Consider the following 19,874-nt stretch of genomic DNA (forward strand, 5'->3'; position numbering starts at 1 on the left):
TTGTTTACTATAGCAGACCCGACGAACTTCGTTTCGCCTAAAATTGATCATTCTCAGATTAGTTCTCGAGTTATGCACACTCCAAATAATCTAAACGTTGTTTCCACCTGAATTTTCAGGTACATTTTACGTGCACACGTTGTGGCATCGCTTAGCCGATTTGCAGCCATTTTATCTTCAATTTACTTAGGCTTTCAAACACCTGCGCTTCAACAATCGTTAACGGAATTCCCAATCGTAGCTTCTTGCTTTCCAATAGACGAATCCAAGTAAAAATAAGAAGAAGACACACGACGGTGTTAACTTTGACAGATCCTACAGCACAGCATAGGGAGATCATTTTAAAATGCTTATAATAAATTCTAGACAAAATGTAATTAAAATCTGATTGATGTATGGAACGGAACAAGTTCCGAACTGTATGATAGATACATTTTTGGAAAATATTCAAAAAATTGAGATAAACATCCAGATACGTAATTCAGAACTTTTTCCGTACCGCACATCAATCAGATTTTAATTACAATTTGTCTAGAATTTATTATAAGCATTTTAAAATGATCTCCCTATGCTGCGCTGTAGGATCTGTCAAAGTTAACACCGTCGTGTGTCTTCTTCTTATTTTTACTTGGATTCGTCTATCCAACCAAGCTCGTTAAACAAATCTCTCCAATTTTTTTGCGCTCTCTCAGCTCTCCCTACTTGGTGTCTGTCAGTGATGCCAATCCTCTTTTTGCTTATTTTAATTTTAAATCTTTTCCTACAATAAAGTTTTTTTTTAAATGAATTTAATAATTTTAATCGATTAAAAGAATTAAAAGGAAAAGATTTGATTCGCCAGCAAAATATGTGCTGGACAGTGACAATCTTCATCTCGTACAGTCGCCTCTCCACATCTTAATATTGAAGGCGAGATTGAAGGGACCATCAAGATAAGGAGAGATAGAGAAATGGAAGGAAAATTTAAATGGGGCAAACCAATTTTTTTTTTGCTGAAAACCAGCAAAATTTTGCTAGATTTTGCCGAGCTGTAAATCAGCAATCCATCCAGCAAAATTTATATGGCTGTTCTTTCAGCCTCGCTTCCAGCAAACATGGATCTCATGGAAATGACAGTTATTCAACTGTGTTTTCAGCAGAGTCGATAAATGGTTTGCTGGACGGTCAGCAAAACCTAAATCAAAATAATTGGCTGTATTTTCTGGCAATAGAGGTTCCCAAGTAACCGCAAGCATTCCCAAGTAACCGTAAGCATTAGTTTTAGGCTTTAAATCAGCATCAATGATGCTTCAAAGCATTATAACAGCCCTGCAAATGTTTCGAAGCTCTTATTCAACATTATATCAGCATCGTTAATGCTGCAAGATAAAATGTTTATTAACATTAAATTAGCATTACATTAGCATTAAAATCGTAATAAAAGCAGTGTTTAATGCAGTCGAAAATTTTGACAGAACAATCAGTTGGAACTTCTGTATGTAGTAGTGAGACTTTTCTCGGATGAATGCATCACAACCACTACTTCAATTTCTACCGGCAAATAAAAGATAATGGTTTAAGTATACCTTTCGGCAGCAAGACATGAAATCGCATCCGTGGCCGAAAGAGCAAAGGAGGACTATGTGGCATCCTCACCTGAATGTGTGTGTTGGAGTCGAGAGATCGAGAGTGAGACAACAGAAGACGGTAGTGCCTACATGTTGTCGGGGAGAAGTGACACGAAATATAAGTGATCTGTGGTGCTCAATTTAGGATATCACATTGGCGATCCTTGCCATGAATCTTCAGTGGAGGCGTTTGCTGAATTGAGATTTAACGACGAAAGAAAATTATTTTCGTTTCGTATCTTGGATGACAAACCAGAAATACGCTTGAGTGTAGTGTGGTGAGTGTCAATATGCATGTTGAACTGAGTGGTAAGGTGCTTTCAACAAGGTTGCCAAAAAAAAGTTTGCGCAGAGTTTAGCTCATTGCCAAACGTATACAAACGTATATTGTATACTGCAGTTGCGTCGGGTGAAGCCCATGGCCAACTTATGTATTGCGCCGAGTTTAGCTCATGGCCAATACCCAACGAAAAAAATATATATATGTTGAATTGGACGAAACCAAAGGTCAACATCCATTGCGCCGAGTTTAGCTCATGGCCAATAAAATATAGACAAATGAAAGATAGAGAATAAAAACTACAGAAACAAAAAACATGTTGATCCGGATGAATTCTAAGATCAGTATCTGTATCGCGCCGAGTTAAGCTCATGGTCGATACTATAATGAAAAGAATGAGAACTAACTTGCGTAGAGTTCTGCTCATTGCCAAGTAATGTAACAGTTTAGACAAGCGAGCCCACGTCTAGCATATTGAGTCGAGTAAAGCTCATGACCAATACTAGCAAATAAACTAATTGAGTTCTCCAAAGCCAGAATCACGAACACAAATGTCACTATGTAGGATGTAGTAAAAGTGGGTGGTAATCCAGTTGCAGCAAAAATATCACAAACAATTTGAGAGGAATACAGCGGAATCACGCACACTATTCATTTGGAGAAGTCAATAGTAGGTAACTGAAGGTAAAACAAGAATAATGAAATGTAAGAAATGAGAAAAAACGGACGTCTTTCTAATGTATGATAATTAGCTGTCTATGTGATTTGATCTTTAATGAAATTTTTAATATATGGAGCATATTAGTTATATACCTTAGCAGTTAGGAACTATAGTAACGAAAACCATGTTGATACATTCTATTTTTCTGGCTGCACTGCGCATTTATTGGATAGGCTGGCACTCATTTTACAAAAACAAAGATGCGAATGACGTTTTTGCTTTCTTATGTTATGCATGGAAAAGCTACTGCAGGTATGGAACAAACGTTTTAACATGTAGATGTACAAAAACGCAGTTTGCAACGAGGAGATGCGTTTGACCGAATATTGCAGATAGCCGTAGATGTGAAGAATCAGGTTCTTGATTACACGCATACAAGTTATAATACTCCAGAGGTTTCATATGCTTTTCAGGTGCCAGATGGATCTCACGCCCTGTTTTGTTGGTGAACATTAGGTTTTCAGCCAGCGTGTACGTATATACTGCACTCTACTCACTTTTTCAGTTTGTTTGCCACCTCGAACAGCTATCATGGGTAGATCAAATGGAATTTTGTTTTCATCCACGAGCCGCGCTTCGTATTCGTGAGAAAATTCGACAAGAACCTGATAGCGTGAGACCTCAAACAGAGTTTATTAATCGGTGAGTTGTGAGCCCTTTATTGAAGTTTCTTATCCTATTGGCCAATACGATGGCCGAGAGGTATGGTGGCGCCATCTCGGCAATGAAGAGAATATAAAAAAGACTTACTCGAGCTTATTTTGTAGCACGATTATCACTACTGTATTCCTCTTCAGGCAAAGATACATATCGTACAAAGAAGTTAAATTTGAGATTTCAAACCAATAATAAATGGCAAAATCTATATAATAAAAATGAAATGGTCTGCGCTCAAAAACGGCTGGAAGCATTTTCTTCATTTCTTCAGCACTTCAGCAGGTATGATGGTTATCGTTTCCGAAGGGTTTATCACAGATAACAGATGTTGAGGCTAGCATCCCATACGTGTGTAAACATCCGCAACCGTTAATTCAAATGTATTTTAAATTGGGACCGCGTTTGGCAATCGATTGGAGATGGCGCAAGAATCATTGTTATTGAAAACGCAGCCCGATTGCGGCTGTCAAATGCATTGGCTGCGTTCGACGGTTGTAATTCAGCTGCATCCTTATGTACTGCCGCAATCAGTTGAGTAGATGGCAGTAGTGGGCCAACGTATATCAATTCAAAAGTTTACACAGGATTTTCAATAAAATTTGTTCTAGCTTCAATGTCTGTTATCTGTGGGTTTATATAACATTTCCTCATGCAAAAATCACGAAGAAGGTTGAGTAAATAGTGAACAACTAAAATTAGGTAATTTTGCATGGGCAGTTAAAACCGCGCATATTCGCCTACTATGCAGGACAACGTCTGCCGGGTCGACTAGTTATTGATAATATTAAGTGCGTATTGTCAAACAGATGCACTTCTTTTATTGTGTTTATCTCTAGAGAAAAAAATATCTTGCATACTACTGTCTATAATTTAGATAGGTTAAATCTGATCACGATTGCACGATTTTTTTTGTTTCATAGGGGAGAAAGATATATACACTGTAGATATTAACCTTTCGAATACAACGAGGATTATTTAAATTAAAAATGTTCTAAAAGAGATTATGCAGTTTGTATGATAGGAGAAAAATATGCCTGGAAGTAAACTGATAATAATATGAATAAAGAAGAAACATATATTCCTTAAGTCCCAGTCTTCTAAACCATGGACTATCATACTATCAATATGAAATTATAAAAGCATTGTGTCTAAAGACATTTCGTTTAAATGAACATTTGCTGAAAGGGAGGATGTGGCATCCTCACCTGAATGTGTGTGTTGGAGTCGAGAGATCGAGAGTGAGACGACAGAAGACGGGAGTGCCTACATGTTGTCGGGGAGAAGTGACACGAAATATAAGTGATCTGTGGTGTTCAATTTAGGATATCACAGACTACTTCGTGGAACCTGTGCAATGCTTCCAGGTTCGAGACCCATATGTAGAACATTCTACGAAAAAATTACAAAACAAACAAAACAATATCATCATATGCATAACTTTCTAAATAATATAAATAACTGGAATCACTAAATAATGGTAAATTAGATTTTTTTTTGTTTTCCCGAATTTTCTAATCCGTATCATTTGTCGTGATTCGTCAGTTGTTTATTAAATATAGACAGCTGATCAGCTGCCCGCAAAAGCTCTTCGAAAGCGCCCGAGAAATTCGCCCGAAAAAACGGGCGAAGAAAATCTGACGTTTCTCTTTCAGCCCTATATAAGCATCACTAATGCAACAATTGAGCTTTCATCTATGCATTACAATAGCATGCTAATTCGCCTTTTCCGGCATTATATCAGCATTGTATCTGCACTGAAAGCTGATAAGCATTAAACGGGCAGCATTACGTGCAGTTATAAAGCTGAATTAAAGCAGCGTTTTAATGCTTACGGTTACTTGGGTACCCACGGTACTGAAACAATGGCCAGCCAAGAGGAACAATCTCGCATATCAAGCTTACGCTGTTACAAATACAAACTACTGGTTTATCCGGTGTAATTATCGATTCATCCGGGCGATGACGGATCAATAGCGCTGTAAAAATTAATCTATTTTAGTTTAAGCTGCTGGTGAACTTCTCTCAACATCGTCAAGATTTGTTATATTTAAGATAATTGACTTCACTAAACTGGAATGGATGTTTTGCCTTACCTTTTCTTGTTGGTTAATAATAAAAGATTCGATGAGATGTGTGCCCGGTTATGACTGGGACAAGTTTGGAATATTCGTTTAAGACTGCAAGGTCCATCACTACCTTACACAAATGAAATGCATTTATTATAATAAACTGTATAGATTCAGATAGATTACACCTTATATTTTCCTGATTCAATGCTCAAAAATGTTCCAGCAGCTTCCAGCGCCATGTTTTTTTTTTCTCATATCCGCTTCGAATCGAAAGTATAAGTTTTTTCTTATACATTTTTGTCATTAGGAAAAACTTATACTTTTTATTGTCAAATAAAATATAATATATCAACACGCTAAATGCTTTCTATTCAAATATGATATGATCATTATTGGACGAGTAATAAAGTTCATGCTTGTATACATAATAATGAATATATATCTAATTTAATAAATAAAACAAATGCTTTTTTTTACGTGTAGTTTTCCATGTTTCGGATATACGCACATTATATCACACAAAGAACAAACATGGTTTTATAGAATATTATGCACTATTATTTTGAAAAGTGCTTCATTTTCCTAGAAATAAGAGTAAAATAATTCTCATTAAAAATTACTTTTTTATTTAAAAGTTGTTTTTATCCTATTCCCAAAGTAACATTAAAAGTTCTTTCTATCAACCTGAAAGTTGTTAAACTTTTAAAGCATATCAAACGATTAACAACAAGAAACGGAAAATATCACTTCTCATCTCTTTTTTCCTCTCAGTGTCTGACAGCGACGAAATCAGCAGCGCTCGCTAGGAGCAAAGTAGCCACGACATGTGTATAAAAAGTACATATTTAGTTCGTATTCTATTTTTGTAATTTTTCACGAAATCTTTAGCCGAAGAAAAAAGAAGGACATCAGGCCATTTCCAGGTAAGTCAATTTAAATTCCTTTAATCTTAAACGTTAAAGGTATCGGAGTTATCTAAACGCCCAATTTTCATGATTCAATGGCGTAGTGTAGATCAATACTTATGCGAGATTTTTTTTTATTACAGATAACCTGTTTATTTCGGCGTTTCTGACTAAGAGAAATCCGTGGCGCGATGACCAAATATCTGCACGCAGCGCACCCCAAAGAGCTGAATCATTTTAAGTCGGTTACCAGCTGTTCGGATGCTCTGGCCGAGGCTCTGACCCTTTTGTGTGGAAATCCGACAAAGAATCTAATGTGATCTAACTCTGATCAATTTTAACAAAGCTAACTAATAAATAATGAAATAAACATGCTGAAACTATACTCTGATTATATTATGATTTTGAAGGGAAAAACAAGAATAAGGATACAGTGAAGTGAGCTTTTCTGGAATTAAAAAATTGCACTATATTTTCCATAATGTAACCATTTTTATTTGACAGTGCTACAATTTTATTTTGAAAGTATACAAGCATTCGTAAAAGATATTACACAAAGTCACTTCACGGTGTAAATTCTAAACATTGTTACTTATGATCCTGGTCAGGAAATATGTCACAAATACTCTGAAAGATTTTATGATTCTAACTTCAAACTACATTAACTGATAAAGTTATGCTGCACATGTGTGAGTATACACACTTAAATCATTTCACAGATTTCGGTGAATTTTGCTTCAATTCACCGAAATCTCAACAGCAGATTTGTTCGGTAATTATTTCACCGATTTTCTGCGGTATTTTCCTTTGTTCAACTGTCAAAACCACAAAAAAATCTGTAAAATTTTTACCGAACGGTTCTGCTGTTGAGATTTCGGTGAAATTTCACAGAAATCTGCGATTTATTTTAAGTGTGTATGCACTAACTGATATTCTATTTGTATGTTTTCACTTGTTTGCCAGTTTTGATAACTGCTGGAGCTTGCTTGGAGTAAAGTGAATATTAGCAAAATGAGAAAAAAAAATTATCCGTTGCAACCGTAATTACTCTACCAGCGAATCAAACAAATACGTCTGTTATTTTTCTCCCATTTCATCAATTGATTAATATTTCATATATTTTCCTTTCTTCCACAGTGATTTTCGATGACGGAACAATTGGAATATTATTTTCTTCTCCTTCTTCGAGACATAAACAAGTTGTCCGTAATCAAAACGGTAGGTACATACAACCTACACACTTATTCTCGATTCTCTTGTTCGGTAAAAATTTTTACGATTTTGATCCGTAAATCATGAAAACTACCGAGAAAGTCAGTTATTTCATTGGAAATAACCGATTTGCTGTGAACGTTTTCATAATTTACTGTAAACAGTATTGTTTAACACCGACTTTTCAGTAATATGTGGTGTTCACTGAAATCAAACAAAAAGTCAGTAAACGCTGCTACCGAGTTTCCAGTATTCACAATGTTATTACTGAGTTTTCATCAAAATAAAATGACAGCTTTAATTTGTTGATCATTTTTAGCGCGGTTATTAAATTTATCATTCTGACATCGTGCTCCATTTTTTTCAAATCCAGTTTTCTTCCAATGCTGTTGGAGCAAATAAATTTCGGAACTCATCTGATTTTAGATTTCCTCCAACCAGCCAGAGAATAAAGTGCATGTCAAGGATAAAACCTCGGGTAGAACAGCGCACTAGAAAAAAAAAAAACATCAAGGAATTTTGTTGTGGGGAGTTGAGCCATAACCCGGGGCTACTGATTGGGGCCAAGAACAACCATAATTTCACGTGAACACTATACATCATTAACTTAACGACGGCAACGTTAAGTGATAGGGACATGATTTTATTGTTTTCTCATCTCTTTCTATAAGAAATTAGAGAAGAAGTTTAGATTTAAAAAATTTAACAATTTAGTTTCCTAATTCCTATTTTTTTTACTGAAAAACTTAGCAATCAAAAAATAAACAAAAAGTTTACCGAAATAATCAGTAAAACAATTACTGAATTGATCGGTACTTTTTGACACTTTATAATCATTTTAAGTTACCGAGTTTTTCAGTAATGGAAAACTACCGACTTTAGTCAGCTGTTCAAAAACTCAGTAAAAATTTACCGACTTCGGTAATTGAAAGTAACAGTGTAGGACAGGATGCATCCACATGTGCCAAGTAGTCAGTAAAAATCGTACCGATTTGCTGTCACAATCGTACCGGTTGCTGATTGGTTGAAAATGACAATCGTATGTTGTTAGTTTGGCCGTGTTGCGGGTTTGTAAATTTGATATTAAGCAAAATACGTAAATGTTTGAGTTAAAGTTTTTTGGTAAAACATAAATTTATATTGAACTGCAAACGCCATATTAATTATTCTCAAGAGTTGTAAAGGTTTAAAACTGTTGATTTTGAGCATTTCGATTCACCTTTCTGTCATTTTCGATCTCAAAGTCATATTTACATTAGCGAAAACTTCTCTCTGTAAGTCTTTCGCTTCTTTTACATAAATAATGGATGGAACGAAAAAAAAAACATCAAGTTTTGATACATGATATTTGGAAGATTTTGTACCAAATTACTTTGGCTGCACTGGCGAACACCTCGTCAGAGCAACCGACTAAAAAACAACAAGGCAGTCTCAATTGAGTTGTCACATCCTATCCTAGCATACAACAAACTATATGAAAAGTAGTATTGACGAAAAATTAGCTTTCCGCACCCAAATCTAGTGCTGTTCGTTCAGATTTTTTCCCGGAGTTCTCGATGCAGCTTGAAGTACATTGCAGTTATTGAGGAAAAATACAACGAGCGGTATCCCCGGCGGTATCATTGGAGATGGAGTCAGCCGTGGAACCGGCACTCACAATCAAATTCCTACATATTTGGATATTTATCATGCATGATCTTACTAGCTACACATGCAATGCTGATTGAATAAAGATTATTCATTAAGAAAACTGATTTGCTTTTTTTTTGGTTTATTACAAAAAAAAATCAATAGGAAACAGAAAAATGAATAAATCACAAAAATATAGGTTAAAGTGATTATCATTTTCCTTTTGTACGATCCAATTATAACGGAACCTTGCGAGTTAATGTTTCGCATGACAAAAATGGATTATAATCCAACCTTATATTGCTTTTTGCATTGAAACTTTTCGTTTCGTCACTGAAATCATTGACACTTGTCTTCAGCGACTGCTTCCGCGATAGAGCATTTGGACATTTTATTCACTCATACATCTATATTACTGTCAAAATGTGCATTTGACAATTAAATTTTCAGCTAAAAGCTCTATTTTTTGACACCGGTGCACTCACACAACCAATCGACATCAGTTGTCAAAAATCAGGAGTACCAACTTGACGACTATCTCCTTGTCGCCGAGTCTGGCGCTGAGTGCTCGGCGCGGAAACCCAAAGGTGGGAATAAAATTTTGGGGCTTATGCGCAATAACATGAATTCCGATGAAAATTTTGTTCGCGAAAATGTTCATTTTGTTACACTGCCAAAAATATCTATATAAGATATATTGCCGATTTCACCAATTTGAAGAGTTATGTGTAGATTGTGATTTGCCCGCTTCATTTTCTCACACCCACTCTCATTTCGGGTTGATCGATTTTTGTTACTGAAATTTACCCAATTATAACCCATTACTCGTTAGTCATATGTAAGCGTGTACACTAAATCGATTCCCGCCATGATTTGACGTCTATTTGTTTTCAGATTGAGCACTCACACACAAATATTATACACGGAAAATCAAACTTTTTTGAGTGTATTGAGTGTGAGAAAAAGATGACTGTGAGAAAAAAAATCTTGCAGAACTCTTATAAAGTGCAAAAAGCGCAATATGTGTCGCCGTTATAATTTTTTGCAATAGCTCCACCCTAATATAATCGATATAGAACCACACATAAATTAAATAATTGCTAATTCGAGACCACCCATAAAGTTTATTTGGATATATATTTTATTAGTAGTTCGCAAGGAGAATGGTTATGTGTGCGCTGATATACATCATAAGTTAAATCTATGGATTTTTGCCAATAAATATGTGTGGATTTTTGTAGTGTAAAAGTTACATGAATTTCAGGTGGAAAAAGTCTATAGACGAATCCAAGTAAAAATAAGAAGAAGACACACGACGGTGTTAACTTTGACAGATCCTACAGCACAGCATAGGAAGATCATTTTAAAATGCTTATAATAAATTCTAGACAAAATGTAATTAAAATCTGATTGAAGTATGATACGGAAAAAGTTCCGAACTAAATGATAGATACATTTTTGGAAAATATTCAAAAAATTGAGATAAGCTTCCGAATATGTAATTCAGAACTTTTTCCGTATCCTACATCAATCAGTTTTTAATTACATTTTGTCTAGAATTTATTATAAGCATTTTAAAATGATCTTCCTATGCTGTGCTGTAGGATCTGTCAAAGTTAACACCGTCGAGTGTCTTCTTCTTATTTTTACTTGGATTCGTCTATAGACGTACTTTTTCAGGTGGAAACAATGTGCAGATTTTTTTTGGGTGTACGATACGTAATATTTAAACCACCCAAAATCGGATTGATTGATGGTGCGCGTTCGCCGCATGATGTCAGTTGGGTCAGTCACGACTTGACGGAGCTTTATTATTGTTTACTCATTCGAAGCAAAATTCCAGCGACATAGTTCTCTTTATTCCATTAAAATTTAATATTTTTTCGGAGATTCAGGCGGATTTCAACAGAATGGACTCAACTGTAGTGTCCGCATCTACTTCGCAACCAGGGCCATCTGCGGCAGGGAAAAGTTTTGCTGAAAAACACGCCGAACGAATGGAACGGCTGAAAAAACTTCACATGCAGCGCAATGAAGCCCGGAACTCCAACCACCAGGAAGTTGTTGCAGAAGATGAGCGTAAAAAACTCCCAACCAACTGGGAGGCACGGAAACGGCAAGCAGATTGGCTCATCGACGACAGCAAAGCGAAGGCCGAAGCAGAAGCCCAAGGTATGGACTACAATAGAGTCAAAATGATGAAGGTTTCGGCAGCGGAGGCGGAACGGTTCGATAAGCTGAGAGCGAAGAAACGGAATGCGGATCCGGGATTTTCTGATTATGAAGCACAAACGGCTCGACAGTATAACCGGCTCGTGAAGAACATGGAACCGAGGGATTTGGTCAAGTATGAAGAACAGAAGCAAACGTACGGCGATGCGTTTTACGGGGGACCCAATGTGGTGCTGCAAGGGCTGCACAAAGACACTCCGGTGGCGATCGATAAGATGGTGAAAGACTTGGAGCAGCAGATCGATAAGCGAAAGAAGTTCTCCCGGCGGAGAACACACAACGACGATGCGGACATTGACTATATCAACGAGAAGAACGCTCGGTTCAACAAAAAGCTGGAACGGTTCTATGGAGAGCACACAGCCGAAATCAAGCAGAATTTGGAACGAGGAACTGCCATATAAAAGATTGGCTTGGTTTACCCTATTTGTATTGTGCTTACATTTTAATTAGCTTTAATAATAACATGCTAATTTTAACTATTGCAGTAAATAATATTAAATTATGCAATAATTTTAATATTTTATTGGTTTAATAAATCTTGGATTTGTGAATAAGCATGCGTTCATTGGACTCTCATTGGGCTGTCTTCATGGATCCCAGGGTATAAAATATGTATGTATATTAAAAGAGGTGATAATTTATTATTATTAATTATTTATTTTTTATTTTATTTTATTGATGTATAAGGGGGCTGGGGGCCAAGTCACCGATGTGAATTTGAAATTCATATCGTCCATGATACACCAGGGACTAAAGGATAAGGCTTCACAACATCTTTACCCATGGGGGTTTTAAGTTTTGCGGGATATACTGCTAGTATATCACTGCCTTAGGAGAATGGCAGGTTGGGGATATTTTTATGATGAATATTAAAGCTGTGGAGAGATGTTGATTATAATATTTGATTATATGTATTAACTTTGATTCCAATTATAAATCACAAAGAGCTTCCCTTGTATTTAGGCGGTTAAACAAATGTGTTTGTTAGTATGTCGTGTTGATATCTGTATTCTTCCAGTTAAAGTTGTCTGATGTTACAAATTTTAGTTGTCCAGCAAGGTAACCCTTACAAATCCTTACTCCTAAATGATCAGTCTATTCGTCGTTACAGTCTGCTGTTAAGGCCTGATCTAAACAGTTTTATGGAATTCGGCTGGCCACGCCAGCCGAACTGACCAGCGGAATGCGTTTGCTTCCATGCGGAGTAACCTACCTGTGCGTGCGGCTTCTACGACGGTCGGCGTTGGAAAGAGACGAGTCCGCATATCGTCGAGCCTACGAGCAGGAACTAATATAACCGGGACGTGACACTTGGAATTTTTTCGTGTTGCGCTTCAAGTCTCCATCGGTGTGTAGAGTTCTAGGTATACAAATGAAAAGACCCTATATAGCGCTGTCAATTATTAATTTTTCCGTTTGATTTTCTCACCGTGCACTCTCCGTTGACAGCATTGATGTTTTTGTTTTGGACCGGTTTTTCTTCTCCAGTTGCTTAATGCTAATTTCGTGCACAAATCGTGAGTATCTACTGTTGCAATTGCGACAAATTCAATATTTTGGGTCTAATTGCTTTTTTGTGGTCAGGACGCTCATCTAATAACTCGATTCTTACCTCACGCTTCCAAAGTTCTACGGATTTGTACTGGAACTTTGTGCTAGAACCATAAATCGGATGTGGAATGCCAAGGCGTCAACAGAGCTGCGTTTAGGCATTGAACTTACTTAGGATAACGACTTGTTATACCGGTACACTTCTCAGGCCTAAAAGGCAGAGACACTTTGGTTGGATGATAACTAGGAGGACATATCCACATTACGGCTGCACAGCGTGCTAAGGAAAATTATCACCGCTTCATGACCTCTCTGTTAAGTAAGCATAGATCAAAAACATTGTTTCACATATATGTAGTTTAGTGATCGTCAATTACCGTAATCCAGTGCATTCTCTCTACAGATTCGCGTCGATATTAACTAAACCGATCCCGTTCACTGACCGCATGCTTGCGCTTCTTCGGAACAAACTTTTGTTGGAATTCAATAGCAAAACAATGTCCCCGTTTTTACTAAGATTTGCGATGGGAAGAGCAACAGAACACATCAGTAACCTCCAGGTGATGCAAATACTGAAGTTTGAATATGCTGATCTTTGGAACAATCCGCTTCCAGAACTGCATCTCGCCTAAAGTATTGTTTGTGAAAATTGCGATTGCAATTGGACAAACAAATGCAATCGCCAGGCAGTAGGTTGAAGTTTCGCTATTCCAGTCAAGCACAAAACGTAATACCTAAATAAAGCCTTGAATGAACCATCAGATTCAACGTAGGCGCTATGAAAGGAGGAATGAGGTCCCGTCTACGTCTGTCTGCGAGACTTACTTAAGGAAGTTTATAAGTGATCCTCCCCTAGGTTATCAGACATGCCCAGCTACAAATAAAAATCCCGCTCGTAGCGAAGCGCCGGGTTTGGAAAACCAACGTTAAGTATCGGCAATGAGTTTTGGGAACAGCGAGTCACCAACGATAAATAGGAGCTTGATGACATATGTAAAGTCGGCCGAAGCTAAGTGGGCTCACCAGTAGGCAAGGATTTGAGAACTAAGGGAACCTATTGATTTACTTTAATAGTTGGTCTGTCGTGGTTGATGCAAAATTGGCTATCTGACAAGGAGTTCGTCTTCAAAGTACCCTAATTTAACAAAATAGATATACATTATAGAATAAACTTCAAGGACTCTTTGTGTATCAACAATAAAGGAACGACACTTCCATATATTCAAGACGAAAGGAAGATACAGATAAGCATGCGCTACTGCTTTCTCTTATGCTTGTTGTTCAGTAAAGCTTGACTTCCATCGCTAGGTTCGTTAGCGTTTGGAAATAATAGAAGGACCACATTCCACTGCAAAGCTGCTTCTTCTTTTTCTTATTAACATTACATCCCCCACTAGGACATTGCTGCATCGCAGCTAAGTGTTAATTCAGTACTTCTATAGTTGTTAACTGCAAGGTTTCTAAGCCGTGGTACCATTTTTGCATTCGTATATAATGAGGCTATCACGATGATGCTTTTATGCCCTTTTATGCCGAGACAATTTCCAATCCGACAATTGCCTAGACCACCGGGAATCGAACCCAGCTATGATTCCTATATATTAAGTGCTAAATTTGTTGCTGCTATATATTAAAGTGAACGTTTCCTAATTAGCATATCTTCAATTAAGATCTGTTAGGACTCTTCTTAGTTGGAGTTTGCTAATGAATCGCCTGCTTTGAGCGTGCTTACAGCGGCACACTAGGAGTTAACTTTCTGAAATCAGTATGGCGAAAGGCATCTAAGGCTCGATTTCTCAAAATTAAGCACCTTCATTGAAAAAATATTTGGTAAGGCGTAGTAGCGGACACCTTCCTACATAACCGGTACCAAATAGATTTTCATGAAAAGATCCTAATTTTGAGAAAACCCGCGTTACATGTCTTTCACCATACAAATTTCTGGCGGTTAACGCATGCTGGCTATTTGCGCATATACGATAGCGCCTGGTTGTAAAAGCGGCGGGTAGAAAATCAGCCACTGCCAATAATTCATTGGGACAAACCAATAAAAAGCAGCCAAAGAATTTGGCGCTAGAACTTCACCTTAGGTTGAATTGATGTGCGGTACCGCTGAGAAAAAAAAACTCGCCGAAGAATTCCATATCAAAATCAAATTTGTTTCGAGAGTATCACACTCCAGGAAAAGGATTTACTTACATATGAGTATAGGTCTCACGATGAAAACACATTACGATTAACGTTTACAATACCCTTCTTCTTCTTCTTTTTCTATGGCTCTACATTCCAACTGGAACTTGGCCTGCTTTTCAATTTAGTATTCTATTAGCATTACCTTACTTTATTGAAAGTTTGTGGTTTTTCTATGCCCCCCATTGTATGAATATATGTATCTTGTGTCGCAAGTACAAGAGATTCACTATGCTCAGAGAGTCGAGAATGTTTTCCACCCGAAACGTCCTACACCGGACCGAGAAAGAAGAAGGAACAAAGAAAATGAAAAAAGAAGAGAGAAGGAAGAGTGAAGAAAATAGAAGAGAGAAGAAAAGAAAAAGGAAGAAGAAGAAAGGAACAGGCGAAGGAAGAACTACTCATTTCTCACTTGTTGATTCATTCTAGAGTGCTTTGAGAATAGGTCGTATGTGCAAAAGAGAGTCTCTCTTTGCCTCCATTCTCTTTCGATTATTACAGATCTATAATAAAGTTTACTTCAGATTTCTTGGCAGATATCTAAAGATTATAGCTTTGTCTAGCGTTCTGAAGTGAAAATGTGGCAAAATATGCAAAACTAGCTTATGTACAAGCGAAAGAGAGCGTGAACGAAGAGAGCCTCTCTTTTGCACATACGACCTATTCTCAAAGCAATCTAGCATTCTTCTCATTCGGCCTATTGGCCTGACATCGTTGTATTTGTACGCTAAACAAAAGCACTATTGTTTAGGACCTAAACAAACCTAAACTTTAGGTAAATACACTAACTATGAATCTAGGGTGAGTGCTAGTAATGGACCCCTTCAGGACGGAAATTTACTTCAATCGTTACTTGTCATCTGGTGCTACAGAATGGCAATATGTCATGAGTCTGACTCTCTATAGAGTCAGACTCATGACATATTGCCATTCTGTAGCACCAGATGACAAGTAACAGTTATCAGCAATGCGTTTGAAGAAGAATTTGCTTGAGGAATTGTAGGAGCATTTGAGGAATGAAGTCCATGAGATTTGCTGGAAGTAACTTTAGGAGGAAACTAAAGGAACAACAGGAAGAGTTCCTGGAAGAATCCATGAGGAAACAAAGTAAAACTTCGTCAACAGTTTTGCAAGGCATGTCACACGAAATTTCGTCAAAATTTCCCACTCTCGAAATTTTGCCAGGAGAACCTCATGTAGTCTGACCAGGTATCTCTCCTGTTAGTTCGAACAATAATTCCCTATACAATTCCAGCAGGAATTTATGCTAGAGTTCACAATGAAAAAAGTTCTTGAATCACCTTGAATGAACTTTGAAAGATTTTTTACGCTTACAGGAATGTACATATATCAAAACTCCAGGGTGAAAGACTCAATGAATTAACGTAAGAACCAGACAGAAATCCAGTGATTTTAAATAAAATTTGAGAATCAAGCCAAAGTCCCATATTATCAGACAAATATTTGACAATATTGCTCGTAACTCGGCTCGTATCCGAGCAGTAGAAATTGGCTGAATAATACCTAATTCTGTTATTGATATCATACTCTGTTATGAACTAGCCCTGCATAAGAGGTAAAATACCAAATGAATAATACTAAAAACTAATATGTACAATACTTGAGCAATAACACTCAGTTATTAAATTGAATTTCAATACCAAATGCATGTGACCAATAATTATTCGTTTGGTATTAAAATACATAAGCATGTTATGCCTAAAGTATTCTGCATATAAGTTTTTGGTATTATTTTTAGATATTTTACCTCTTATGCAAGGCTAGTTCATACAATTTATGTTTATTGTCGGCGTAGCACCAAGTTAGAATTCAGAAGTCGGAACTTCCGAACCGAACTTTCTTCCGACGTTTTATTTGTCAAACTAATTGATGCGTTGTTTAGAGCATCTTTAGGCGAATCCAGCGCACTACTTCCGATGTTGGGAAAATTGCCTGTATCTGGAGAAAAATCCAACTTCGGTATAAAAAGCGGTATGAATTTATTCCGGATAGACAATATTGAGGTCGTCGTTCCTACTCCGGTAGTATAACGGTATGCATATTCACCAAAGACTACCATATACAGTTCATTTTCAAAAAAAAAAACGGAAGAACACATAAAACGTTTTTTTCGGGTTAGTACAAGCTCTCCTTGTCGAGAATATTCTATAGCTAATCTCAGAAGATCCCTTCCAGGAATTCCTGGAGAAATTACTCATAGTCATCTAGCATTGTTCCTGATAATCCTTTGATATTTTATTTGACAGTATTTAAAAAATTATCTATGTCCACCACAGATATAAGAAGTCCTAGACGATTTTATAATAAATAACTACAGTGGACTCTGAACTTCCCATCACTCATCTTCTCCGTCGTCTTCATCCTCATCGGTGCGTTCGTGGATGGTTTTATCGACTTCCCCATTCTCCTCGTTCCAGTCTGATTCGTCTTCTTCGAAATTCTAATCAAACATCAACATTGAGGTCCTCCTCATCATGCCGCGTCGTTTTCTCGGTCGGATGCATCCAAATACTTCAGGGAGGAGATTAGCTAGAAGACTTTTGGATTTTTTTGTTTTGTAGGAGTCATCGTAACCATATTGTTGAACAGCCTCAGTACTTCAAAGTTTTCCAGCCCCTTCTACTGTTGCAGCTCATCTAAGTCCTTCGCCAGTTTGCCGGACAGGTTCAGCTGTGTATCAGCCAGCTGCTAACGGTGAGGTATCTCAGGGAATTTTTAATGCGGCGTGGGATAGTTGCAGCTTGCAGAGGGCCGGAAGCTTGGAGAAGCTCTTCTGTGACACTAGCCCGACGTTAATGAAACTAAGCGATCTGAAGCTAAGCGAACTAAGCGATGAAAGATCTTGTCATCTGGCAGTTTTCGTTTTACCAGCGCTATTCTCTTCTCCATTTTTTGTGTGACGTTTTCGGACATGTCCACAGACGGCTACAGCGACTAAAAACTTAATAATCCGGAATAGTATCACGACAATGAAAAATAAATCAACAGATTATACGGCGCAAAGGTTGCTTCCGGGCGGAACAACACACAAATATTTTTGTTTTGTCTCAGATAAAACGTAAATAAAATATACAGGGGTTTGAGGTTAGGAATCTGTCAAAAAAAAGTCTACACTTTCCGAAACACTTCAAAATAAATTTAACCATAATGTGAGTAAACTACACTAGCGCCTCTGGCGGTGCTGGTCTCGTGAGCTCTTCTGGGTTGCATGAATTTTTAATCGGTTCTTCGGGACAATCACGTCCCGGTTATTAGTTCCTGCTACGAGCCTATCCGCTGTAGCTCTTCGGGTGCCGAAGTGTGTTGGCGTCGTGTGATGGCTTACATCCCTTTCATAGGGTAACCAGTATCCCACATCTCCCTTCTCTTCCCCTCTAAGAAAAGAAAGTAGATTTTTGTTTTTATTAATCACATCCGATTTGATGCCAAGTTTAAGGGTACTGCATTCTATTTTACAATTGAATTTGATATAAGGTCATCCTCTAAATTTTGTTATCCGTTACAAAGTTAGAACGCTTTTTTATTTATACCGAAGATTTTCCTCCAGATACATGCAACTTTCCAACTTCGGAAGTAGTGCGCTGGATTCGCCTAAAGATGCACTAAACAACGCATCAATTAGTTTGACAGATGAAACTTCGGAAGAAAGTTCGATTCGAAAGTCCTGACTTTCGAATTCTAAGTTGGTACTACGCCGACAATATTTAGACGTTTAATCTATGTGATTTTCTTTATTCATTAACAAAAAGTTTTATTTTACAGTGTTTTTAATTCATTTTGATTTTTTTGTATAAGCTATACAAGAATTCTCGCTTAACTTTTCAAAAGGACCTAAGTAACATTTTTTTCATGAATTAATTTGAGTAGTACAATCAAAAGCTTTCATGTTGGTCTGTTGATTGCGCTACTCAAATTAATTCATGAAAAAATGTTACTTAGGACCTTTTGAAAAGTTAAGCGAGAATTCATATAATGGGTAAGAGGTTTAAGAAAATTACTCATTTTTATGTTTGGTTTACTTCTGCTTTCCGTGTAATACACTAACTCCATTATTTTCCCACTGGACCATGTTGTGTGTATAATTTGATTTTATCGTGCATTCATTTTCATTTCAAACGTCATTCGTATTCGCTTTGAAGGTAAATCGTAAACAAACTTTACTTGATGAGTTCAATAGACCTGTGCAGGAGTTCATCAAATTCACTCACCTGATGGATTTTGACATTTGAGCGGGTCGTCTTCTCGAACAAAAGTTCATTTTGCGTTCATTATGCGACCCGCTCAAACGTCATAATTTCTCGAGGGAGTTCATTTTGCGTTAGTCTATAGACGAATCCAAGTAAAAATAAGAAGAAGACACACGACGGTGTTAACTTTGACAGATCCTACAGCACAGCATAGGAAGATCATTTTAAAATGCTTATAATAAATTCTAGACAAATTGTAATTTAAAACTGATTAATGTAGGGTACGGAAAAAGTTCTGAATTACATATTCGGAAGCTTATCTCAATTTTTGAATATTTTCCAAAAATGTATCTATCATACAGTTCGGAACTTTTTCCGTATCATACTTCAATCAGATTTTAATTACATTTTGTCTAGAATTTATTATAAGCATTTTAAAATGATCTTCCTATGCTGTGCTGTAGGATCTGTCAAAGTTAACACCGTCGTGTGTCTTCTTCTTATTTTTACTTGGATTCGTCTATTAATTAATAGATTCTTATGTTTCTACCGATCGAACATAGTTTTTTAAGTATTCAGGTGTTCTTTTCTCTCGCGACGGTCTTTTGAT

General features: G+C 37.0%; 1 protein-coding gene, 2 long non-coding RNA genes and 1 pseudogene across 3 annotated transcripts; 3 read left to right on the forward strand and 1 right to left on the reverse strand.

Annotated features, from left to right (window-relative positions):
* The first annotated feature begins 5,909 nt into the window (after window positions 1-5,909).
* Window positions 5,910-6,624, forward strand: LOC134220441 (uncharacterized). Its single transcript, XR_009981903.1, has 2 exons — window positions 5,910-6,257; window positions 6,383-6,624. It is a non-coding gene; the product is annotated as an uncharacterized LOC134220441 (long non-coding RNA).
* A 4,254-nt stretch (window positions 6,625-10,878) lies between these two features.
* On the forward strand, window positions 10,879-11,869 carry LOC134220442 (pre-mRNA-splicing factor Syf2). Its single transcript, XM_062699500.1, has one exon. The coding sequence runs from the start codon at window positions 10,991-10,993 to the stop codon at window positions 11,714-11,716; it is 726 nt and encodes a 241-aa protein (XP_062555484.1). The 5' UTR covers window positions 10,879-10,990; the 3' UTR covers window positions 11,717-11,869.
* Window positions 11,870-12,761: 892 nt separating this feature from the next.
* Window positions 12,762-14,213, forward strand: LOC134220445 (uncharacterized). Its single transcript, XR_009981905.1, has 3 exons — window positions 12,762-12,832; window positions 12,900-13,185; window positions 13,270-14,213. It is a non-coding gene; the product is annotated as an uncharacterized LOC134220445 (long non-coding RNA).
* Window positions 14,214-17,298: 3,085 nt separating this feature from the next.
* On the reverse strand, window positions 17,299-18,103 carry LOC134220446 (acidic leucine-rich nuclear phosphoprotein 32 family member A-like; annotated as a pseudogene).
* Window positions 18,104-19,874: the final 1,771 nt, after the last annotated feature.

The sequence above is a fragment of the Armigeres subalbatus genome, chromosome 3 (assembly GCF_024139115.2).
Source record: "Armigeres subalbatus isolate Guangzhou_Male chromosome 3, GZ_Asu_2, whole genome shotgun sequence".
In the NCBI taxonomy this organism is placed as follows: Eukaryota; Metazoa; Arthropoda; class Insecta; order Diptera; family Culicidae; genus Armigeres; species Armigeres subalbatus.